This window comes from Lissotriton helveticus, chromosome 2_1, assembly GCF_964261635.1.
Source record: "Lissotriton helveticus chromosome 2_1, aLisHel1.1, whole genome shotgun sequence".
Classification (NCBI taxonomy): Eukaryota; Metazoa; Chordata; class Amphibia; order Caudata; family Salamandridae; genus Lissotriton; species Lissotriton helveticus.
Genome location: NC_136059.1, coordinates 1,234,336,596 through 1,234,362,583, shown reverse-complemented (window position 1 = coordinate 1,234,362,583; position 25,988 = coordinate 1,234,336,596). Strand labels below are relative to the sequence as shown.

The window sequence follows — 25,988 nt, the reverse complement described above, 5'->3', positions numbered from 1 at the left end:
CAATTATTGGAGAATTAATGCCCGCCAATCCTTCAATAACTTTTCGGAAAGGAATGAGTCTGGGCACAATTCTAACCAAGAAAAGCCAGGAATGCCTGAGTAGAGAACCCTGGAAACCCATCAGCAAGGGGTTCTATAAATGTTTTACATGCAAGGCATGTCAGTATGGTGTAAATACTAAAAAATACACTACAGTTATCCCAAAGACAACCAGGGAAATTAAACAACATCTGACTTGTAAAACGGAATATTGTGTATACATCCTTGAATGTGAATGCCGGTTAAAATATGTGGGCAGCTCTAAGCTGCCAGTTCATAAAAGAATCTTGCAGCATATACGCGCAATAATCAACAAAGATCAAAGTTACCCAGTTGCAAGACATTTTGAGGCATGCCATAACAGTAAGCCTCAATGTCTAAAATACTATGCAATTGAATCTATTGCGGTAACAAAACGAGGAGGAAATAGAGAGGCCCACATGCGAAAAACAGAAACTAACTACATTCTTGAATTTGATTCCAAATGGCCAGGGGGTTTGAATACTACGGAAGACCTTCACACGTATATATAGAAGATTAAACAGTTGAGGTAGATGTGAGGTCCCGAATAGGAACATGGGGTGGAAGATAACTTACATGACAATCAACAAACAGTATGGTATGAATAGGATGAATTGTAATATCAACTTTGTATGTTTGCACAAATTTTGTACTAAGAATATTTAATTCTTTTAAACTAATTATGGTTTTAAAGAACAAGTACTAGTGTAGGAAACTCAATAGAAAGAGTCCACCATTAATTCTAGTTATTCTTTTAGATATTACGGTAGTTTTATCTAGATGTCTATTAAATGATTGGTTTTAAATATGTCACCGAATTTCCTAAATTTTACCATTGTATTGTATGTATTGTTGTGTTTTAACATGTTCCTAATTCAGTAGACGGCAACAAAGGGTTAGTTCCAAGATTTTAGCTAGCACAGTTGTCAGGATCAAATGAAGTACTGTACAAGTTTTTAAATGAGCACTGTTCCTAAATGAATATCAAATCTTATGAATTTCTTCCTTTCCCCTCTGAATATATCCAAGAGTATACTATGAAACCTTAAACTTTATAGGATTATGAATTTTTGATTGATAAGGTTAAGAGGTTTTTAGAGTAATTTTGTAAGCACGAGTCACTTTATCAAGATTTAGCACTTTAGCACGAGGACACCTTGTAGTAGTATTACAGGAGGGGACCCTCCTAAGTAATCTAGATAAGTATACAATGAAATATAATAATTGATTCCAATGTGTTGCTGGATATAATTTGCTAAATATGTTTAGTGATTCGAGTCATTCTTGCAAAACTCAACTCCTATGCTTTTCAAAGGTTTTTTTTAATAGGTTTTTATGATTTTGATCTTAGCACAAGTTGTGAGCACTTACTATATAATTATACATGTCAATTTGTTACTGGTTTGTGAATAATGACTTTCTTATATAAGCATTCATGCTATAAATTTTGGATAAGTCTTCACTCCTTAATAGTTGTTAAAGTAATATGCAACTATAAATAGAATAATTGTCTCTTTGTAAGTATACGTATTCATACGGTGAGCAATGACATAATGTATTAGAGACTACAAAAACTGTATTCAAACAGGTATTAGAGACTACAAAAACTGTATTCAAACAGGTAGTATTTTTTCCAGTTTCATTCTGTACATGTGACGCATTTGCACTTTAAATTGGGCAGAGAAAATAGCATTGTCATGTGACCAAGGCCGCAGGGACGGCCGAAACGCGTCATGACTAGCTGTTGGGAAAAATAAAAAAACAGATTGCACCAAAGAAGTGGTCCATGCCTCGTCTTTTACACCTAAATAGGTGGAGTGCCGCGAGGTATTGCGGATATATATACATATATATATTTTGATGGGGTCTTGGGGACCCAAGGCAAGACTTTTTGTTTATTTTGCGGGATACAGAACGCTTTGCTATGCACCTCCCCAACAGCTATTATTTTGGGATTTTCCAATACCGTCCCCCTCCACTACTTACCTGGGAGCCACTGGTGCATCCTGGTAATTGGAGTCCGCAGATTACCTCGGATCCTTCATTACATCACCTGAGGATTATGGTGCAGAGGGGCGGAGCTGATATTGCACCTATCCAGTGCGGTGGGGGTGCACTTGAACTGCTGAGCGCGAGGATTACCGTTTCTACCACCGCAGGCGCTGAAGAGGCCACACTGGCCGAAATGCATCGGCCATTTATCTGAATAAAGAGCTTTGCCATTGAAATCCCCTTCGAGGCTCCTGCTTCTTTCTTCGAGAGGAGACGCTTGTTTCATATTTACAGCGCGCTTTCCAGAAGCGCGGTTCAAAAGCCCCCCCATCACAAGTGGCCTGGAGAGTCTGGACTTTGCTTCGGCACTGCTTGTTTCTTCAGTTACTGAATGTCTCCAGTCCCGCCGGAAGTCCGGGGATTTGAAGCGACACAGCGAGACATTGATCTCAGCCGGGGCAGGTTGTATGCACCTCCTGCCCACGCTCTTCTTTGTGCCCGGATCTATGGTTCATGGGGTCTTGGGGACCCAAGGCAAGATTTTTTGTTTATTTTGCGGGATACAGAACGCTTTGCTATGCACCTCCCCAACAGCTATTATTTTGGGATTTTCCAATACCGTCCCCCTCCACTACTTACCTGGGAGCCACTGGTGCATCCTGGTAATTGGAGTCCGCAGATTACCTCGGATCCTTCATTACATCACCTGAGGATTATGGTGCAGAGGGGCGGAGCTGATATTGCACCTATCCAGTGCGGTGGGGGTGCACTTGAACTGCTGAGCGCGAGGATTACCGTTTCTACCACCGCAGGCGCTGAAGAGGCCACACTGGCCGAAATGCATCCGCCATTTATCTGAATAAAGAGCTTTGCCATTGAAATCCCCTTCGAGGCTCCTGCTTCTTTCTTCGAGAGGAGACGCTTGTTTCATATTTACAGCGCGCTTTCCAGAAGCGCGGTTCAGAAGCCCCCCCATCACAAGTGGCCAGGAGAGTCTGGACTTTGCTTCGGCACTGCTTGTTTCTTCAGTTACTGAATGTCTCCAGTCCCGCCGGAAGTCCGGGGATTTGAAGCGACACAGCGAGACATTGATCTCAGCCGGGGCAGGTTGTATGCACCTCCTGCCCACGCTCTTCTTTGTGCCCGGATCTATGGTTGATGGGGTCTTGGGGACCCAAGGCACGATTTTTTGTTTATTTTGCGGGATACAGAACGCTTTGCTATGCACCTCCCCAACAGCTATTATTTTGGGATTTTCCAATACCGTCCCCCTCCACTACTTACCTGGGAGCCACTGGTGCATCCTGGTAATTGGAGTCCGCAGATTACCTCGGATCCTTCATTACATCACCTGAGGATTATGGTGCAGAGGGGCGGAGCTGATATTGCACCTATCCAGTGCGGTGGGGGTGCACTTGAACTGCTGAGCACGAGGATTACCGTTTCTACCACCGCAGGCGCTGAAGAGGCCACACTGGCCGAAATGCATCCGCCATTTATCTGAATAAAGAGCTTTGCCATTGAAATCCCCTTCGAGGCTCCTGCTTCTTTCTTCGAGAGGAGACGCTTGTTTCATATTTACAGCGCGCTTTCCAGAAGCGCGGTTCAGAAGCCCCCCCATCACAAGTGGCCTGGAGAGTCTGGACTTTGCTTCGGCACTGCTTGTTTCTTCAGTTACTGAATGTCTCCAGTCCCGCCGGAAGTCCGGGGATTTGAAGCGACACAGCGAGACATTGATCTCAGCCGGGGCAGGTTGTATGCACCTCCTGCCCACGCTATTCTTTGTGCCCGGATCTATGGTTGATGGGGTCTTGGGGACCCAAGGCAAGACTTTTTGTTTATTTTGCGGGATACAGAATGCTTTGCTATGCACCTCCCCAACAGCTATTATTTTGGGATTTTCCAATACCGTCCCCCTCCACTACTTATCTGGGAGCCACTGGTTCATCCTGGTAATTGGAGTCCGCAGATTACCTCGGATCCTTCATTACATCACCTGAGGATTATGGTGCAGAGGGGCGGAGCTGATATTGCACCTATCCAGTGCGGTGGGGGTGCACTTGAACTGCTGAGCGCGAGGATTACCGTTTCTACCACCGCAGGCGCTGAAGAGGCCACACTGGCCGAAATGCATCCGCCATTTATCTGAATAAAGAGCTTTGCCATTGAAATCCCCTTCGAGGCTCCTGCTTCTTTCTTCGAGAGGAGACGCTTGTTTCATATTTACAGCGCGCTTTCCAGAAGCGCGGTTCAGAAGCCCCCCCATCACAAGTGGCCTGGAGAGTCTGGACTTTGCTTCGGCACTGCTTGTTTCTTCAGTTACTGAATGTCTCCAGTCCCGCCGGAAGTCCGGGGATTTGAAGCGACACTGCGAGACATTGATCTCAGCCGGGGCAGGTTGTATGCACCTCCTGCCCACGCTATTCTTTGTGCCCGGATCTATGGTTGATGGCGTCTTGGGGACCCAAGGCAAGACTTTTTGTTTATTTTGCGGGATACAGAATGCTTTGCTATGCACCTCCCCAACAGCTATTATTTTGGGATTTTCCAATACCGTCCCCCTCCACTACTTATCTGGGAGCCACTGGTGCATCCTGGTAATTGGAGTCCGCAGATTACCTCGGATCCTTCATTACATCACCTGAGGATTATGGTGCAGAGGGGCCGAGCTGATATTGCACCTATCCAGTGCGGTGGGGGTGCACTTGAACTGCTGAGCGCGAGGATTACCGTTTCTACCACCGCAGGCGCTGAAGAGGCCACACTGGCCGAAATGCATCCGCCATTTATCTGAATAAAGAGCTTTGCCATTGAAATCCCCTTCGAGGCTCCTGCTTCTTTCTTCGAGAGGAGACGCTTGTTTCATATTTACAGCACGCTTTCCAGAAGTGCGGTTCAGAAGCCCCCCCATCACAAGTGGCCTGGAGAGTCTGGACTTTGCTTCAGCACTGCTTGTTTCTTCAGTTACTGAATGTCTCCAGTCCCGCCGGAAGTCCGGGGATTTGAAGCGACACAGCGAGACATTGATCTCAGCCGGGGCAGGTTGTATGCACCTCCTGCCCACGCTCTTCTTTGTGCCCGGATCTATGGTTGATGGGCTCTTGGGGACCCAAGGCAAGATTTTTTGTTTATTTTGCGGGATACAGAACGCTTTGCTATGCACCTCCCCAACAGCTATTATTTTGGGATTTTCCAATACCGTCCCCCTCCACTACTTACCTGGGAGCCACTGGTGCATCCTGGTAATTGGAGTCCGCAGATTACCTCGGATCCTTCATTACATCACCTGAGGATTATGGTGCAGAGGGGCGGAGCTGATATTGCACCTATCCAGTGCGGTGGGGGTGCACTTGAACTGCTGAGCGCGAGGATTACCGTTTCTACCACCGCAGGCGCTGAAGAGGCCACACTGGCCGAAATGCATCCGCCATTTATCTGAATAAAGAGCTTTGCCATTGAAATCCCCTTCGAGGCTCCTGCTTCTTTCTTCGAGAGGAGACGCTTGTTTCATATTTACAGCGCGCTTTCCAGAAGCGCGGTTCAGAAGCCCCCCCATCACAAGTGGCCTTGAGAGTCTGGACTTTGCTTCGGCACTGCTTGTTTCTTCAGTTACTGAATGTCTCCAGTCCCGCCGGAAGTCCGGGGATTTGAAGCGACACAGCGAGACATTGATCTCAGCCGGGGCAGGTTGTATGCACCTCCTGCCCACGCTATTCTTTGTGCCCGGATCTATGGTTGATGGGGTCTTGGGGACCCAAGGCAAGACTTTTTGTTTATTTTGCGGGATACAGAATGCTTTGCTATGCACCTCCCCAACAGCTATTATTTTGGGATTTTCCAATACCGTCCCCCTCCACTACTTATCTGGGAGCCACTGGTTCATCCTGGTAATTGGAGTCCGCAGATTACCTCGGATCCTTCATTACATCACCTGAGGATTATGGTGCAGAGGGGCGGAGCTGATATTGCACCTATCCAGTGCGGTGGGGGTGCACTTGAACTGCTGAGCGCGAGGATTACCGGTTCTACCACCGCAGGCGCTGAAGAGGCCACACTGGCCGAAATGCATCCGCCATTTATCTGAATAAAGAGCTTTGCCATTGAAATCCCCTTCGAGGCTCCTGCTTCTTTCTTCGAGAGGAGACTCTTGTTTCATATTTACAGCGCGCTTTCCAGAAGCGCGGTTCAGAAGCCCCCCCATCACAAGTGGCCTGGAGAGTCTGGACTTTGCTTCGGCACTGCTTGTTTCTTCAGTTACTGAATGTCTCCAGTCCCGCCGGAAGTCCGGGGATTTGAAGCGACACAGCGAGACATTGATCTCAGCCGGGGCAGGTTGTATGCACCTCCTGCCCACGCTATTCTTTGTGCCCGGATCTATGGTTGATGGAGTCTTGGAGACCCAAGGCAAGACTTTTTGTTTATTTTGCGGGATTCAGAACGCTTTGCTATGCACCTCCCCAACAGCTATTATTTGGGGATTTTCCAATACCGTCCCCCTCCACTACTTACCTGGGAGCCACTGATGCATCCTGGTAATTGGAGTCCGCAGATTACCTCGGATCCTTCATTACATCACCTGAGGATTATGGTGCAGAGGGGCGGAGCTGATATTGCACCTATCCAGTGCGGTGGGGGTGCACTTGAACTGCTGAGCGCGAGGATTACCGTTTCTACCACCGCAGGCGCTGAAGAGGCCACACTGGCCGAAATGCATCCGCCATTTATCTGAATAAAGAGCTTTGCCATTGAAATCCCCTTCGAGGCTCCTGCTTCTTTCTTCGAGAGGAGACGCTTGTTTCATATTTACAGCGCGCTTTCCAGAAGCGCGGTTCAGAAGCCCCCCCATCACAAGTGGCCTGGAGAGTCTGGACTTTGCTTCGGCACTGCTTGTTTCTTCAGTTACTGAATGTCTCCAGTCCCGCCGGAAGTCCGGGGATTTGAAGCGACACAGCGAGACATTGATCTCAGCCGGGGCAGGTTGTATGCACCTCCTGCCCACGCTATTCTTTGTGCCCGGATCTATGGTTGATGGGGTCTTGGGGACCCAAGGCAAGACTTTTTGTTTATTTTGCGGGATACAGAATGCTTTGCTATGCACCTCCCCAACAGCTATTATTTGGGTATTTTCCAATACCGTCCCCCTCCACTACTTACCTGGGAGCCACTGGTGCATCCTGGTAATTGGAGTCCGCAGATTACCTCGGATCCTTCATTACATCACCTGAGGATTATGGTGCAGAGGGGCGGAGCTGATATTGCACCTATCCAGTGCGGTGGGGGTGCACTTGAACTGCTGAGCGCGAGGATTACCGTTTCTACCACCGCAGGCGCTGAAGAGGCCACACTGGCCGAAATGCATCCGCCATTTATCTGAATAAAGAGCTTTGCCATTGAAATCCCCTTCCAGGCTCCTGCTTCTTTCTTCGAGAGGAGACGCTTGTTTCATATATATATATATATATATATATATATATATATATATATATATATATATATATATATATATATATATATATATATATATATATATATTATATATATTTATATTTACCACTTGCTGAGAGCACGTCCTGTCCTCCTGCCATAAGAGTTTCTCCTCTTCTATTTCGTAGCTTTCTGACCATCCTACTGGGTCATCTTATCATATATATATATATATATATATTTTTTTATATATATTTATACTTACCACTTGCTGAGAGTAGGAGATACATTTGTGCATACATTCCTAGGATTAGGGAAATAGAGAACACAATACACAACTCTGCCTGCTGTTTCCAGTATATAGAGCTATTCCCCATTATCAGGGTGTAACTCATACTTATACAGTACTCAAGGGGTTATCCAACAGTATCAGTAATTATAGGTGCACCCTGTCAGGCACTATGAAATGCATTACTTGAGCCTTTGTAATTTTTTTGCGGCCTTCTATATGAATATTTGTTTCACAGGTTACAACATTAAGTCCAACCCTTTTTAATGTTTACATGCGCCCTTAAGCAGATGTAGTAGCTAAACATTGGGTAAAGCTAGTATCTTATGCCAATGATCTCAACTGATTATCACTCTGGAACAGAATGAGGCTAAGACTGCTCATAAACTAGAGCTTCTCTAGTAGATCTGGCCAACTGGATGAATTTTAATTGTTTACAATTAAATGCAAGAAAGACTGCCATTGTGGTAGTAGGCAAACAACCTTCCATCTGGTCCCATGTTTGGTGGCCCTCTGAGTTAGGGTTGATCCCGGTACCTAAATCTGAGCTAAAAAACCTAGGGGTGTGGTTTGAAACCACACTGTCTTTTGATGAACAAATCTCAGCCCTGGCTTGCACGTGCTTTGGCATTTTGAAAACGCTGCATAAAATCCTAGATTTGCTCCCACAGGCAGCAAAAGAAAACAATATCCAGGCTGTGATTATTTCATGCTTGGACTACTGCAACATTCTATATCTTGGACTTACAAAAGGCAGAATGTGAATGCTGCAGAGAGTACAGAATACAACAGCCCTTATGTTTCTTAACATTGCAACGTCCCAAGATGTGCCTCTGTAGGGGCAGCTCTTGTAAAACTACACTGGCTCCTGTTGCAGGACAGAGTAACTTTTAAAGCTCTATGCTTTTGTCATAGAATTTTAAATGAGAAAGACCCTAGCAACCTGTTTCCCTTGATTACACCTTATAGGCCTATTAGGAATCTCAGGTCTTACAGCACTCATGGTTGATTATCCCAAAAGTGCAAAGAGCGCAGATGGGAGGAAGATCATTTGGCTTTCTTGCAGCAAAAATGTGGAACTAGCTGCAGCTGGATCTCAGGATGCTGCCTCAGAAGTGCTGTTCCGTAGGAAGTTAAAAACTTGGGGGCATATTATCAAGGGGGGCGATAGGCAATTTTCGCCGCTTTAGCGGCCGTTTTCGGCCGCTAAGTGACGATAATACTATCGCCCTATTAGCAAGCTGTCGCTAACATCAGTTAGCGACAGCTTGCAGGCGATAGCGAGTGGTTTGGGGCCCGCTTTTCATGTCAGAGATATTTATCGCTAATGACATGCAAAGTGGGCGTACCCAACCTGTTAGCGACTGAAAGCAGTCGCTAACATTGCTATCGCCCATTACCAACACAGACGTAGCGATGGAAATATTCGCGCCAAGCGCGAATATCTCCAAAAACTAACACCTCCTCAGATCAGTTCTTAGCCATTATATCCAATGGGAGGTGGATATATTGGCTAAGACCCTTTTAGCAATAATGCGTGAATATCGCTGTATTCTCAGCGATATTCACGGATTTTGCCGCTATCGCCAGGAATTTTATCGCTTTTGAGATAAACGTTGCTAATAGCACGTTATCTCAGCGATAAAAACCTGTGATGCGCGGCGATAAAAAAATTGCCGCTAACCCTACTTAGCGATAAATATCGCTATTTGTTGATAATATGCCCCCAGTTTTTTTTTTTAGGATATTCCAGGCTGGTACGCGGTGAGACAGCTAATGGAGTCTTGCTTACTGGCGAGGAGGAAGAATTCTTAGCGCGGGGACACTCCGTTGGAGTAACCAGGCGCTTTACAAACTTCTAATCTAATCTAACTGGATTTCCTGTTACTCTCTACAAAATAAAAGGTCATTTAAAGTGAGATGACGGTCACAAATGCATTTTCACCTATAGTCTAGGAGTCGAGCACTGGATACAAAACCTCTTAAAGCAGTTGCCAAAGCCCGGAGACCTTAAAAACTGAATTACCAACTAGCTACAAAGCCGAAGACAATCCCTTATAAAGCATTTAACTGCTATACATTATTGGTTTCTAAAGAATATTTAAATTAAAATTAAAACATTTGTTCGCCTGCCACATATAGCCACTCAATAATATTTAATTAAGTGAGAACCTCACGTTAACACACTTTGAGGCAAATACCTACCAAGAATGATATTCTTCTTTTCTTCGAGTCTGAAAATGTCTTGGTCTTCATTCAAACTGGCAATCAACACTACCTTGAGAAATATCAAAACACAGCATTAAATAGCATTGGAGCGAATGTGAACATGTTTGATGGCTTATTGTGGCCAATATTTCATGGGTACAATGTTGCAATAACAGGGCAACATACGCATTGGGTTATATTTATAGATATATTGCTTACAAGGTACACAATGCTACAGATAACGTAGCTAGTCTCTGTGGCGTACAGCGGTCAACTGTCATTACTACACTACCATCTACAGGCGACCCGGATGTGATGGAGTTCCCGGGCCTGGACGCCGATGGGACCACACTCTCCATTCAGCGTTCGGCCAATAAATCCCATGAGCACCAGTTACATTACACAAGCAGAGACGTGTTAATGCATGGACAAAGTGGGCTCTGGCCCAGGGCCCCTGCCTTTCAGGGGGCCCCCTCACAGAGTCAGGTCTGTTCTGCAGAGTCTTGCCCTAATGACCTTGAATAATTCTTAAATAGATTTTTTAAAATACTGTTGTCCTTTAATTTATTTTTAAATTACATGACGTTTGAGAATCCATAACAGACATTTTGCAGAGAAATGTTGTGTTTAAGTTTCATGCAGCATCCATAAAAAAGTTTCTTTTAGATCAAAACAGGGCCTCACATGTGAGAAATGGGAGGAGGTCACATAGATTAGTTGCAGTAATATTGGTGAGCTGTTGCTTTGTTACAATACTGAAAACACACATAACTATCCCTGAATATTAGATTTAACACATTTCGAATTGGGACAGATTCCTGGGCGCTGCCAAGGACTTAACCAAAGAGGGCATGAAAAAGCTGAAATAGGATCATAAATTCAAATCTGTTCCGAACAGGGGCCCCGAATACGTTTGGCCTAGGGCCCCCAAAATCCTTAAGATGTCTCTGCACACAAGTACACGTTCATTTTGTTTTTTAGGCACATGGAGATTAAGTTATGTGTCTCGAATTTCAGGATGTTGAGTCAATACTGAGACTCGGACCTGGTTCCCTAGTTCCTAAGCCAGCAGGACTGGCTGTTACACCACATCCTCTCTTATTGATTTGCGCCTTGCACCTAGCCACAAAATGATAAACATACCAGCCCAAATAAATCCATAGCTGCAAAGTGCAACCGAGTCATCCGCCCCGTATGTCTTAATAAACTGCCATTTGTACATTGGGCTCAAATATTTAAAAGAGAATGGTCAAGAAAAGAAGATCAACCCATAGGGGGCAGATTAAAGAGTCCGCATTGCTTATTTAACGTACCTGCTCTGTAGATTCAGACAAACTGTCGTTTGAGTGCCCCAGGCTGGTACTATCCACTGGCTCCAGAAAGTCACTGCTCGCATTCCTCTGTACGTTTATGCTTACACTTGTGTCCTCTCCAGTCTCATTTGTATCGACACCACCGTCGCTTTCATTCTTTTCTGCATAATCCTCGACGCTGACAATCTCACTGCCTTCAGCAGCAAACTTTTTGCTGGCCTCATAGACTACTTTTTCTTCACTTCTTGTGTTCTCATCAATTGTTTCAGTGGGTAGTTTAGTCTCCTTGCTTTCATCTGCATCATAGGGTTTGTCTTCATTGTCAATATCAGTGACATCAAGAAATTCTGCTCCATAGAGACTCTGTATGTTTGCTTGTGCCTCCATTTGGCTGTTGGCTTGGTCACTATCATTGTCCTCTTCAGTCTGCAGCTCAGTCTTCTCTTCCGATTCATTTTCAATTGATGATGCGTTCACCTTTCCTTCCTCAAGACCTGTTCCCAGGATATTCTGTAACCTTTCTTGAACATCTTCCTGAGCCTGTGCAAGTTGAGGGTTTTGGCTGGACTCTTCCATGACAATCTCAGATGAGATGCTTTCCTCCTCTTGCTTATCTATTTTAGGGTAGTTCTCCATCATTATAGGTTGGCCTTCACGTTCCTCCTCGCTTTTACCATCTTCACTCAATTCACCTTCATCATCATAGTTTTCAAAAAGATGGGCTTTGTTACGATACTCCTGTGTGTCGTTCTCCGGACTGTCGCTGATATCCTCTTCTTGTGACCCCCTTCTTTCTTCATGCTGAACTGCTGTCTGGTCCTCTGTACCATGTTCTTCCTTGCTGAGACTATTTTTGTCCAGAAGTAGACTTTCATCACTCTCACTGTTCGGCCGTGATTCATTATGTCTCACAGTGGGCCTTTCGGCGGCGTCCAATGCTGCCATGAACCCAGGAGAAAGGAAACTAAAATTGTCCAAATTGCCTATTAGATTTTCACTGTTGTTTTGATTTTGGCTTTGCGCATCAGGCCCTGGAACATTGTGGTTAGTAATTTTGTTGTCCTGGCTTTCACTGTGGTCTTGGTTGCTTTCACTACTTGCAATTTCAATTTCATGGCTTTCAGTGATGTTTCTACTGTGATGATTATAATGTTCCTTTTTGAAAGTGCCTGGGAAAATGCTGTCATCCTTCAAAAGAAAAAAACATGTTTTCTCATAACTCCAAATGAAGGAATGTATTGATTTGTTTGAATCAACAATAAATAGGAAATTCTTTAACAAAAGTAAACTTAACTGACGACTAAAAAACATATCTGATTAGATTAGCAGACAACAACTCAAAATTATATTATGTGGCAAAATGAAAGCTAAGTGAGGCCTTTCTCATAGGTTTCTTGGCTTTACTCCTCCATAACTGATTTGCCTCTCAAATGTGTTAGCCTGCTGGTCCTAGATTTCCCCCTTAGGCTTTGTTGACATTCACTGTGGGCAAAGGAGCAGGGAATTCTGTGGATGATATGACATGATATTGTAGAGGTCACTATAATCTAGTTGCAGATAAGGAAAGGATATATCCCTAGCATTGGTAATCGGGGCCGTATAGAGCAGGAAGGTTAGGATTGCTAGAAGCAGGATTTGGAGATTGGAAACAAGGCTGCTCCAGATGATGTGCCCGTTCATGGGATCTGCAACTGCACACCACTGTTAGGAGAGGAGGGTGAAATAGTTTATAGAGGAACAAGCAACACGAGTTGGTTAAGGCATAGTGTACTGTGGCATGGGTTGCCTTCATACTGGCATCTCTAAGTTCTCCTCTAGTCTAACTATAATAGAGTCCTGTACATGCAGCCCCCAAAGGCTAGCCAGCCAGTCTCAGTGATCCATGGTCACACTGAGTACTAACTCATAGTGACTACCTATATCAAATACTCTCTGTTGGTCATCACGTTGTGTGTATGTGTGTTTGTGTGTATGCTTTTGTGGGTGTGTGTGAGTGTGACAGAGAGAGAGACAGAGAGAGAGACAGCGGGAGAGAGAGATAAAGGGAGAGAGAGAGAGAGAGAGAGAGAGAGAGAGAGAGAGAGAGAGAAGGGGAATAAGAGTTCATGTCAGTGGTGTCCCCTCAGCCTAGAAGCATTGCTCCAAAGAAGCTACCTGAACCCTTGCAGCTCTGGAAATCTGGTCATCACTTATGGCTTATTATTGGCATCCTTGTTATATTGCACACTCCTGGAATAATGCTGGTCCTTATAGAATGATAGTTATTCTTGCCAAGTCATTTTGCATTCATGCAAGGCATGATTACCACTCTTTCCGCAATGTGGATCCTGTCATTAGGTGGCCATACTAGCCATATTGTGGGCATCTTAAACATGAAGGGATGCATCAATGGAATCTTGCTGGGTCTGGTGTAGAGAGGAAGTTCTTGGCATAATGTGAACACCCTTGGCATGCTGGTGCATTTCTTGTCAAAATGATGGCCATGGCAAAATTATGCCATTCTTTGTCATTTTGTGGTTCATCTTGACATAATAGTAGCTATCTCTGGAACGAAGGTGAAGGTCAGGCTATGTGACATTTGAATCCTTGACACAAAATATGCTATAGTGAAGTCACAATCTGTTTGTATGTGGTCTCCGTTCGTATGACACGAATGACAAGTTTTTGAAAACTTAAACTGTAGGACGGTGGAGTATTATGTGGTGATGCTGGTTAGGCTTCACCATACAATTCTCCGCAACATCCCAAAAGTTGTCCATGGATTCAAAATAATAAATCCTTAGCTCAGTCGTAATGTGCTATCAGGCTTTAGTAGAGGAACATGTGTTAGGCTTTTCAGAGTACCAACATGGACTTTACATAATTGACACGACTCAAATGAAATCCGACCCCAATTTCTTTTAAAAGGAGGATATTTTTATCTCAATTTACACATCAAAACAAACAAGATCCAATACATATAACCGCAGTTATGGATTTCAGCAGAAAATATAAACCACAGCAATTCACGACTGCAGCACCTTTGCGTTGTATTCAATGGGAAAATGTGATATTGACAATTGGTCACTTGCGGGTCGAGTTGCGTGGAACCCCAGGAGGGTAAAGGTGCTGAGGGCCCAGGGCCAAGCCCCAACAGTCAAGTCAATTCTGAGCTAGAGGGAGAATAAGGAATCCGGCACTCGGGACACATTGCACAAAAGTCTTTTTTTGAAAAATTATACTACTGTGGTGCTATAAGAGAGGTGGCGTCATCCCTGCATCAACTTACAAATAGGTAAGAAAGTTGAAACAAATCTCTCAGCACACACAATGGTGTTTTAGCCCATATAAGTCATCAGTCATCCTTTTCGTTCGCCAGTTCTTTCCTTAGTTGGGTTTATGATTCCTCTGCCACCAACATGTTTTTCGTCTGTGGGTATGTCACCCTACAACTTCCTGAGGGCTGCAAATCACAGATGCCCTCTGAGGTCAATATAGTATATCCTCAGATTAAATAAAAAACACATGTATACGATGATTTACCTTAGACTGCTTTCTGGATCCGATAATATGGTTTTCAGTGATGCTGACTTTCAAAAGTGACACTCGCCAAACATAGCATGCTTGCGATCACCCTGTTGCATTATGGGAGGGGTAGTTCTGATACGGACATGTGCATATGTTGAGTAACAGACTTCCATGAAAGCAATTACCTCAGTAGGTTGCTTATTGGGGATTGAATTAGTGTTCGCAGCATTTTCATTTTGGCTTTGTGAAATACTATGGCTGCAGTGTGAGTCAACATCTAATTATCGGCAGAGCGTCTTTCACTGCAGAAATGCATCCCAGGTCTGAGGGGGGACAGATGTGCTTTTTATCTTTATTACGATATCATTTCAGCGTGTTTTAAATGTCAAATAATTTGTTTAAGACTTTATATTTATAAATGTCAGATATACAGGCGACACATTCATGCTTTTGGTGTCTCTAATGCAATATATGAGGTTTCCCACTTAGGTTGGAAACATAAAGATTTTTTTGATGCTTAGACTCTTCACCCACACAACATAAATCTAAGTGACTATGTATATTTTGTATTTGCATTGCACAGCATTTTATTTATTATCATAGCACTTGTAAATTGCAGAGGGTTTGTAGTGAGACACGTAGTATGTTGTTTATGTTTACTAATGCCTTAAGTGGGAGTGGCTATTTAGTTTGAAAGTGAACTGGCGCCAAATAGATTGATAAAGGCTTCATTGAAGTCGAAACTCGTCTCTTTGGTCTTGGGATCGAGGGTGACCTGATACAAAAAAATAAGCAGTATACCATCAACCTGAAGTCCGTGCTTTCTTCTTTTGGAGTTTCCTGTTGAAGTAGGGTGTTCTGTTCATATATATATTCACTGGAAAAACCATAGGTTTCAGGCACGTTATAGTTAGAAATTAGCATTTAAAAAATCTTAGAAATTCACTGAAAAAACCATAGGTTTCAGGGGTGTTATAGTTAGTTGGACATTTCACTTGTACACAACAAGTTAAATTCCCCTGTTATAGTTAGTTCAGCTAACTATAACTCACGCGCCCGCAATGCACTGCTGATGACATCACATATTACATCACTCATGACATGGTCAGTGACATCACTCATGACATCTCAAATGACATCACTGATGACATCACTGATAACATTTTCAAAACAATGGACATACCAATACCAGTTACAACACACCTATTCAGTAATTCCAAGATCTACACATACATCCACTCATTCACCAACAGTCCTATACAGTTACTCATACATGTACTCACTGGTTTTTACAGTGAATTTCAAAGGTTTTTAAATGGTAATTTCTAACTATAACGTGCCTGAAACATATGTTTTTTTCATTGAATTTCAATGTTTTTTTTAAATGCTAGTTTCTAACTATGCCTACAGAGGTAGGACAAGTGAAGCAAGAAGAAAAAACGCACATAAAGAAAAAAAGAAAGAAGCAACAGAAGTCCACAAAGATGAAGAAAAGTGCAGGAGGAAGAAGAGATGTACAGAAAGAACCAACAGAGGAGCAGAAAGTCCTCCTGTAACCACAACTTTTTCTGACGGGTACTGATGGTAACTGAATCTGACTAACCAGGACTAGAGCCAGTGCTATGCTAAAAGACACTTAGAATACAGTGAAAACACCTACATACACTAGGGAACACTATGCGTTGGGGTACCCCTGTGATTACCATGACCTCCTCTGAAAGACCCTAGTATATAATAGGGTAGGGGGTTTAAAACTACCTCTTAAAACACGCCACAGGGCGCGTTTGCACACTGGTGAAGGAAGGGGGGGGCCTGAGGTGACATGTGTGCAAACATGCCCTGTGGCCGTTTTAAGTTGGTAGATTAAGTTCCCTTTGAATCCTGAGGGTCACTAGGGTCTGACTAGCCCACTAGGTATCTCCAGTAAGCGCCAAGGAGCTGCGTTGCAGAGAGGTTTAAAAAGGTGCAAGTCATGGACCACCTCTCTGCAACGCAGCGCAGTGGTGCTTACTGGAAGCACCTGGTGGGCTAGTTGGCCCCCTGGGGCCCTCGGGATTGAAGGGGAATTATTTCCCCAACTTATAACAAGCACAGGGCGTGTTTGCACATGTCACTTCAGGCCCCATCCCCTCCCTTCACCACCGTGTAAACATACCCTGTGGCCGTTTTAAGTTGGGAGATTAACTCCCCTTGAATCCTAAGGGTCCCTGGGGTCCAACTAGCCCTCTAGGTACCTCCAGTAAGCGCCACAAAACTGCTTTGCAGAGAGGTGTAAAAAGGGGCACTGCCTGGACAACCTCTCTGCAACGCAGCACAGTGGCGCGTACTGGAAGCACCTGGTGGGCTAGTTAGCCCCCAAGGGCCCTCAGGATTGCAGGGGAATTATTTCCCCAACTTAAAACGCGCCACAGGGCGTGTTTGCACACGTCACCTCAGGCCCCGTCCCATCCCTTCCCCACTGTGTAAATGCGCCCTGTGGCCGTTTTAAGTTGGGAGATTAAGTCGCCTTGAATCCTGAGTGTCTCTGGGGTCCAACTAGCCCACTAGGTACCTCCAGTAAACGCCACAAAGCAGCTTGCAGAGAGGTGTAAAAAGGGGCATGGCCTGGACCACCTCTCTGCAACACAGCGCAGTGGCACTTACTGGAAGCACCTGGTGTGCTTGTTAGCCCCCAGGGGCCCTCAGGATTGAAGGGGAATTATTCCCCAACTTAAAACGTGCCACATGGCGTGTTTGCACACGTCACCTCAGGCGCCATCCCCTCCCTTCACCACTGTGTAAACACACCCTGTGGCCGTTTTAAGTTGGGAGATTAAGTCCCCTTGAATCCTGAGGATCCCTAGGGTCCAACTAGCCCACTAGGTACCTCCAGTAAGCGCCACAGAGATGCGTTGCAGATAGGTGGCGCATACTGGAGGTACCTCGTGGGCTAGTTGGCCCTCAGGCACCCTCAGTATTGAAGAGGAATTAATTTCCCAACTTACAACTCGCCAGGTGGCGCGTTTGCACAATGGTGAAGGAAAGGGGCGGGGCCTGAGGTGAGTTGTCTGCAAACATGCCCTGTGGTGCGTTTTAAGTTGGGGAATTCATTCCTCTTCGATCCTGAGGGTCCCTGGGGGCCAACTAGCCCACTAGGTACCTCCAGTATGCGCCAAGGAGCTGCGTTGCAGAGAGGTGTTCAGAGGCCATGCCCCTTTTTACAACACTTTGCAAAGCAGCTCTGTGGCGCTTACTGGAGGTACCTAATGGGCTAGTTGAACCCTAGGGACCCTCAGGATTCAAGGGGACTTAATCTCCCAACTTAAAACGGCCACCGGGGCGTGTGTTACATAGTGGTGAAGGGAGGGGACAGGGCCTGAGGTGAGGTGTGAAAACACGCCCTGTGGCGCATTTTAAGTTGGGGAAATAATTCCTCTCCAATCCTGAGGGCACCCAGGGGGCCAACTAGCCCACTGGGTACTTCCAGTAAGGGCTACAGAGCTACATTGCAGAGAGGTGGTCACGAGGCCATGCCCCATTTTACACCTCTCTGCAATGCAACTCTGTAGCACTTAGTGGACATACCTGGTGGGTTAGTTGGCCCCCAGGGACCCTCACGATTCAAGGGGACTTTATCCCCCAACTTAAAACGCCCGCAGGGCATGTTTGCACACATATCACCTCAGGACCCCCTCCCTTCATCAGTGTGAAAACGCACTCCATGGTGCGTTTTAAGAGGTAGTTTTAATCTCCCTGCCCTATTATATACTGGGGGCTTACAGAGGAGGTCATGCCAATCACAAGGATACCCCAACGCATAGTGTTCCCTATTGTATGTACATGTTTTCACTGTATTCTAAGTGTCTTTTAACATAGCACTGGCTCTAGGACTGGTTAGTCAGACTCAGTTACCACCAGTACCCGTCTGAAAAAGTTGAGGGTACAGGATGATTTTGCAACAAGGCTTCTTTCTGCTCCTCTGTTTGTTCTTTCTGCACATTTTCCTTCTTGCTGTACTTTTCTTCATCTCTGTTGCTTCTTTCTGCATTTCTTTTTTTCTTTCTATGCGTTTTTTTTCTTTCTTTACATGTCCTAACTCTGTAGGCATAGTTAGAAACCAGCATTTAAAAAACCTTTGAAATTCACTTAAAAAATCATAGGCTTCAGTCACGCTAAAGTTGGAAATTATGATTTAAAAAACCATTGAAATTCATAGCAAAAACCCTAGGTTTCAGGCACGTTATAGTAAGGAATTAGCATCTAAAAAACCTTTGAAATTCACTAAAAAAAATAGGTATCAGGAGCGTTATAGTCAGTTGGACATTCTACTCGTACAAAACCATTGAAATTCCCCCGTTATAGTTACTTCAGCTAACTATAACTCGCACGCCCGCAATGCACTGCTGATGACATCACATATTACATCACTTATGACATAGTCAGTAACATCACTCATGACATCACTGATGATATCTCAAATGACATCACTGATGACATATATATATATATATATACTCACACACACACATATATATATTTAAAAAGTTTATTTGTATGCGTTAAATAAAAAATACTGTATAATTACCTTCATCTGTGTGCGGTCTCTTCGCTTGATTGTCGAGTGGGGTATTGAGCTACATATATTTAAAAATGTATATATATTCAATCTGAGGATATACTATATTGACCTCAGAGTGCAACTGCAAATTACAGCCCTGAGGAAGTCGTAGGGTGACATACCCACAGACGAGACATGTGTTGGCTGGCAGGCTGACAGAGGATTCAAAAACCCAATTAAAGAAAGAACTGGAGAACGAAAAGGATGACTGATGACTTATATGTGATAAAACACTAATGTGTGTGATGAGAGATTTATTTCAGTCAGTTCCTGGCTCAAGAAGCCTGGGTGAAGAGTTGTCCTGACTGTCCTGGGTGCTGAAGTGGGAGCTGCGGGAGAGCTGGTTTTACTGCTTCCACGGTGCAGTTTGAGTACCTGGTGCAAAAAGTCAACAACAAAGCCACTGCTGATGTTGAATGAAGGTATTGTGGAATTCCCTCAAGGTGCAGCATTGAGTAAAGGGGGTGGTTGCTGGACTGAAGACCAACAAGCCTTGACAGCGGTAAGTACAGTAGAAAGTTAATTTGACACCCGGAGGTCATGGGGAACGTAATAGCCGCCTGAAACTTTGTGAAGGTCAGAACTACATTTCCGACAGTGCACTGTACCATCTACTTCTAGGCAATCTGTCTGAGGGCCAAATGGCCACCAATCCTTCGGTGCCGGTAAATTTATTTTAACTGTGGTTGCAGGCCACTAATGCCACTAGTCCAGGGGAGTCTAATGATGCCTTTGGCTCTTAAAGTGGTCCGTCTGTCTGGGGGAAACAATCTTTGGTCCAGGTTAAGCCGCGTTCATGCTGTTCCAAGAAGTTTGTCACAGATGCAGAGTTTCATACCTTTGGTTTTTGCAGCTCCTGTTGTCTCAGACACAGGTCTGCTGGAACTGTATAGTCCGGGAAGAGAATCAGAAGTTGGGGAGCCTCAAGAGTGGGGCAACCTTGTAGAAGAGCTCAAAGCAGATTTTTTACCCTCATTCGTAAAACATACAATACAAACCCTGAACTTAACCAGTGCAGCAGGACCAGACATTCTCCCAGCCCTGATAATAAAATCACAACTGAATTGGTGGGCAGAATTCTTCTCATTAATGTTTCAGGTTATCCTAGAAACTGGGAAGATCCCCAACAATTGGAAAGGAGCAATAATCAGACAGGTCCATAAGAAAGGAAATATGCATGCCCCAAAGAACTACAGATTATTAAATCTGTTAGATATTGGCAAAAAGATCTTTGCAAAAATAATACTAGGAAAGCTGAAAGCTTGGGTGGAACAGGATTCGATTATACAGGGGGGATTCAAAAAAGGCCACTCTAATATAGACCACTGCTTTGCCCTTTGGGCCCTTGCCTGTAAGTCAATAGAGCAGAATGGGAAATGGTATTGCTGCTTCGTTGACTTCTGGGCAGCATTTGATTCAGTGGATCGCAAGTGTCTTTAGGAATGCTTGATGCGATATGGAATACCGGAGGGTTTGTTGGCCATCTTAAAGGAACTACACACAGAAAACTGGGCCCAGGTAATTAAGGATACACAAGGGGCACTGACACAGAAAATGGTGGTTGGAAACGGGCTGAGACAAGGCTGTGTTTTGGCTCCCTTGCTTCTTGGCCGACCTACCCGCAGTTTTAGAAGTGGAAAGAAGCGCAAGCCCTAGAATGAGGGGAAACAAAGTGGCATGTCTTTTATATGCAGGTGACCTTGTGATACTCAATCAAACAGAGCTCGGACTCCAAAGGAAATTAAATGTTTTTAGAGATTATTGTGAGGCAAGATATTTAGTTGAAAATATGGATAAAACAAAGATTTTATGTTTTGGGAAAAGAGGAACATTTTTTTGCTGTTTTTTAGTACAAACGAAACTGGAGATTGTAAAAGAATATAAATATTTGGGCCTCTGGTTCGATAGCGCCCCAAAATGGTGTACTCACCTTGAAGCCCAAAAAGCAAAAGCCTTCTCTTCAATCTGCGGGCTGAAAAAAGTAATAAGGAATATGGAGAAATGTCCCATAGACCAATGCTAAAAGCGTATGAAGCCATGATACCCCCGCAGGTTTTGTACGGGGCAGAAGTCCTGTACCTTAGCGGCAAATGCAGATGGGACCAGGAAGAAGGGAAGATCCTAAAAAACGTACTGTCTCTACCAAGCTCTGCTATGTTCCAGGCTGTAAGAATGGAGACAGGAACAACAGCATGGAGCATTCAGATCCAAATGTCACTGTTAAGATTTTGGAAACACGAGGACCCTGGAGGTGTGAAGACGGTCTCACAATGGTGTAGGGAGGAGATCCGAAGTAGCAGCCTAAAGTGGGCAAGGGAGGTAAAAAGAAGATCCTAACCATAGCAGGGAGACTAAATGTGAGACTAACTGAGCACACACTGGAGATGAAATTTACCAAGTGCTCACTTAGACTCCAAGGTCAGGAACAGTCAAGGAAGAATAACTTGGAATACCTGAGCACGAAAAAATCGGTGAAAGTGTTAAGAAACTCATGAGTAAAGGAATTATGGTACCCGTACCTGGACACCTTGCCGAACTATGAGCTTAGATGTGAGCTACTAAGAGTACGAATTGGAATTAACCTGTGGCTAATGGAGTGAAAAACAAAGGCTGAAATTTTATATGCTGATGGAATCTGTAAATGTGGTCTTGGAACTAAAAATGACATCCTGCATATATTGGTAGAGTGCCTTGCAGTTTTAGCATTGAGGAAATTGTTTCTATGCCCGATATTCTTAAAATACGGAATAAAGTCAAGAGCTCAAGCTATAGACATACTAACAGAAATGACAAATCTTGCTATAGCCATCGCATTAGGGAATTATATGAAAGGCATAAAAACCTTTCTGAGGGACAGATTGAAGGGTGTTTAGTAATTCTATCCCTCTTTTTAAGATTCCCTCATCAGCTAGGCAAAATACCTTAGACAAGGTATACAGCCTTTACAACGAAACTTTTACAACGAACTACCATTGCAACACAACTTTTACAACGCAAACCATTACAACGCATAGCGCTGGGGGCGCTCTAGGATAGGGAATAGGTTTAATGTACTATCCAACACCTTCCCTACTATCCACGGGGACTGGAGTTTGAATAGTAAATTAAACTATTCACTATCCAGCGCCCAAAAGCATTATGCGTTGTAATGGTATGCGTTGTAAAACTTGCGATGTAAAGGTAGGCGTTGTAAAAGTATGCGTTGTAACGTCATACATCCCTTAGACAAAGATATACATTGTTGAATTGAGTTGAAATGTAGCTGTTATGGTGGAAATTAAGTGGATATCGCGTTTTTAAAATGTACATTACTGAAAATGTATTTTTAATGAATTTTACTGCAATCTATTTAATTATATTAACATATCCAACATTGAATTTCATCGGGTTAAAAGGTTGCTGCTATGGGGGAAAGAACGTGGATTATGTACTTTTATCATGAATTTTATTGTAAGGAAGTTTTAATGCATTGACTTTATTTTACTATTTTGGCTCTCGCAGTGTTTAAAGACCAAGGTCTAAATAAACAAAGAGTTTCAGTTCAGTTCAGTTCAGACACAGGTCTATGCATTTGTCCTTGTTGCAAGTCAGATCAAAACTGAGGTTCTGGTGTCAGGGGTAGCCCTTAAATACTAGATTATGGGGCATTAGCGTTCTGGGTGCAAGTTACAAATGGGCTACTAGCCCCAGTAGCTAATCTCCCACTGAGGTGACCACATCTGATGTGTAGATCACCCTTTCTGCCCAGACCCCACTTTTCTACCACTTCTAAAAATGGGAGAAGTCTTCCTTAGCTGAACAGTCCAAGTAGCCACCATAGAGGTGTGGGTAGCCTACAGGTATTCACACCTGCTGAATACCTAATTTTCCTGCATGCCCAGGAGCAAAGGTGACTGGGGAGGGCAGGGCAGGGCGGAGGCTATTTTCTCCTTTGGGAGACAGACTAGGTGCATATCACAGCCAATGTAGGCTTTGAAGCTCACCGCCTTGATGTTCCAATTCACTAGCCAGCCTGTCAAGAAGGGAGGTGTGACCATTATTTCTGACTCCTGGGAACGTTCACACCTCCTGGAAGGGGGTCACATTCCTGCCTACGTGGCAGCAGCCGCTGGCTGGCAGCCAGAGCTCAGGAAGGGCTGGGCAACCAGGTGGTCAACCTCTATAGTATCCACTTGGGTGCATGCCACATCATCCTCGACACAAGATTCATGTCTGGGGTGATGAGGCACTTTGCTTGATACCAAACAAAATATATTTAGGTGGTACCATATGGGAGCTGCCAACCTCGGGTTTGCCTATGTGCGAGTCAAAGTTATCATATGTGCTGTCTATTACTTAAAGTGCCCTTAAAGGTTAAAGGCCAATATAGGGACATATTATCTTGAACTTATATGTCCACACCTTTGATAGAATGCACCCTACCTCCTGGGCATAGGAGGCCTTCCTTAGGGATGACTGGCATATATTAAAAATAGTGCATTGACTTTACAACACATGGTGAGGGCAAAGTCGAGTTCGAGCAGTTTGCACTGCTCCTGCAGTCTTCAGTGGCAGGCCTACTGCCAGTAGTTTACTTGGGTCACTCAGGTTGGCACAAACAGTGCTTCAGTCCCTGGTGAACCCTTTAACACCCGGGCCCTGCGGACTGCTGGTACCATATGCTAGGGTTTATAAGGGGGTTAAAGTCCTTTGCCAATTGAGGTTACCAATTCACACATATCAGTTTTATGGAGGGAGCTCTGGCACTGGGACCTGGTTAGCAGGCTTCAGTGCACTGCCAGTGCTGAAAACCATCATATAGTAGTCCAAATGGGGCAAAAAGTGTGGGAGGGAATCTGCAAAAACGTCTGTTTTCTTACAGAAAGTAACCATGTATTTGTAAAAAATGAAAAGCAGATATTTCAGGAATAATATATTTTTTCATGAAAATGACAACAATTTTATTTAGGAAAAATGTTGCACGTACAAAATATCTTTGGTTCTAACAGGTGTGGTATAATACAAAGTCAGCGTGAAAGATTTACTGCTGATGTCAGACGGCAGTCGCGAGTATGATTTAAGTACTCATGTCAACTAATTCCTCACCTAAATTTATAAAGCTGTAAGGGACGTTACCACTACAGCTGTTTGAAGCGTGAGCCGGCATCATTGGTGCAATCTGCTTTCTGTTGAAACCTGTAAAGTCTCTGTAATCTGATTAGCAGTGCTGCTGAATGAGCCTGTAAGATCTGCTTAGCTCTGTATGGCCTCAGACTTTGAGACTGGTTCGACTGGCATTGCTTACCCCGTATGATTTCCAGGTTAACTGAACATGTGGCTGGAAATCCAATTGAGGAGGCCCGATGAAAAATTAAGGAAAGTTGAAGCTGAAATCTCAACACCAGACACAAAATAATTGTATTATTCTTCAAGGACACCGAGATTACAAATTCAATTGACCCTAAAAGTGACAGGTTCAACACCTTCTATCAAATGAAGTAAAGTGCTGTGACTCTTGGATCGATCACTCCATATCAAAGTCCTAAAAGATCTGAATGTAAAATCATCCAGGGCTTAATTACTGGCACTATACTAAATGAAAACCATTTCTGCCACCAACAGAGTTTTTCCTAGTGGTCCAAGCTCTAGCAATATTGTGCATTGAATTGTGAAATGGCTCCCTCTAGGGAATCCCCAAATCTCCATTCTCTGCGGCCCCTGCTGGCCTTCATTGAGTGTCACATTGGTGTCAGGCACCAGAACACTTTATTGTATAACCCTAACACTGAAAGTACTACATTTTCCCTGATTTAAGGCCAGAATTGTATTTAAACTGGGATACATAATGTTCAAGGCCATCTGACCAGCATTGTTATCGACTATCAACCCTAAAAAGTTTTTATAAATATTGATCATTATGAAAATATTTATTAAAGGTTTAATATAAGAAAACATGCCCGTATCTCTTTTTTTTACACTGTTTCATTATTACATTGTGTGTGTTAAAAAAGTAAATAAAATAGTCAGAGGCATATTGATTTAAAAGATTAACATAAAACAAACATGTCTATGAGTCTTTCTTTTAACATTTTCTGACCTAGAAAATGCAATCATAAGAGGAACTACAAGCCTTGCACTCCAGCTGAAGAGCTTCAGCTAGAAGTGCTTTTAAGAAATATGGTAAGTTCTCCTGGAGTCATGGATCTAATGGTCCAGGAGCCTTACTCTTTTGTTATGATGCTGGTGGGCTGCTGGGTTTCCTGCAACTCCGAACAACATTTAAAAAATGGCTTGTTGGTTCCTCTCCCTTTTCTAAGGGCACCAAGAGGCTAAAACTAAAATAAATGTCTTGCGGGGTACTATGGGGTGCCTCTTTAAAGTAGCAGTGAATAATAAATGCTAATTGCTAGAAACCTGAAAGTTATTAACAAGGCTAACCCTATATTGGGTAACCTTCTTAATACCTTCTTCCAAAATGAGTACGAATCAATAGTTGATTATGTATTGGTGTCAGAGACCTTCCAGGGTAATATTGAACAAGTTGACACCCAATTTTCCTGGTACAGAGACCACGCAATCCTTTTTACTATGCTGGCAATAGATTCACGAAATAACATCC

The 25,988-nt window shown here is 43.9% G+C and overlaps 1 protein-coding gene across 1 annotated transcript in view; it reads right to left on the bottom strand.

Moving 5' to 3' along the window:
* The window catches only part of LOC144819696 (uncharacterized), a 287,938-nt gene that overhangs the window by 174,615 nt on the left and 87,335 nt on the right, over positions 1-25,988 (bottom strand). Inside the window, exons 4-5 of the mRNA XM_078677488.1 lie at positions 11,287-12,474; positions 9,971-10,043 (exon numbers count right to left, since the gene is read on the bottom strand). Of these exons, the coding sequence (XP_078533614.1) occupies positions 9,971-10,043; positions 11,287-12,474 (1,261 nt within the window). The remainder of the gene's footprint in view (positions 1-9,970; positions 10,044-11,286; positions 12,475-25,988) is intronic.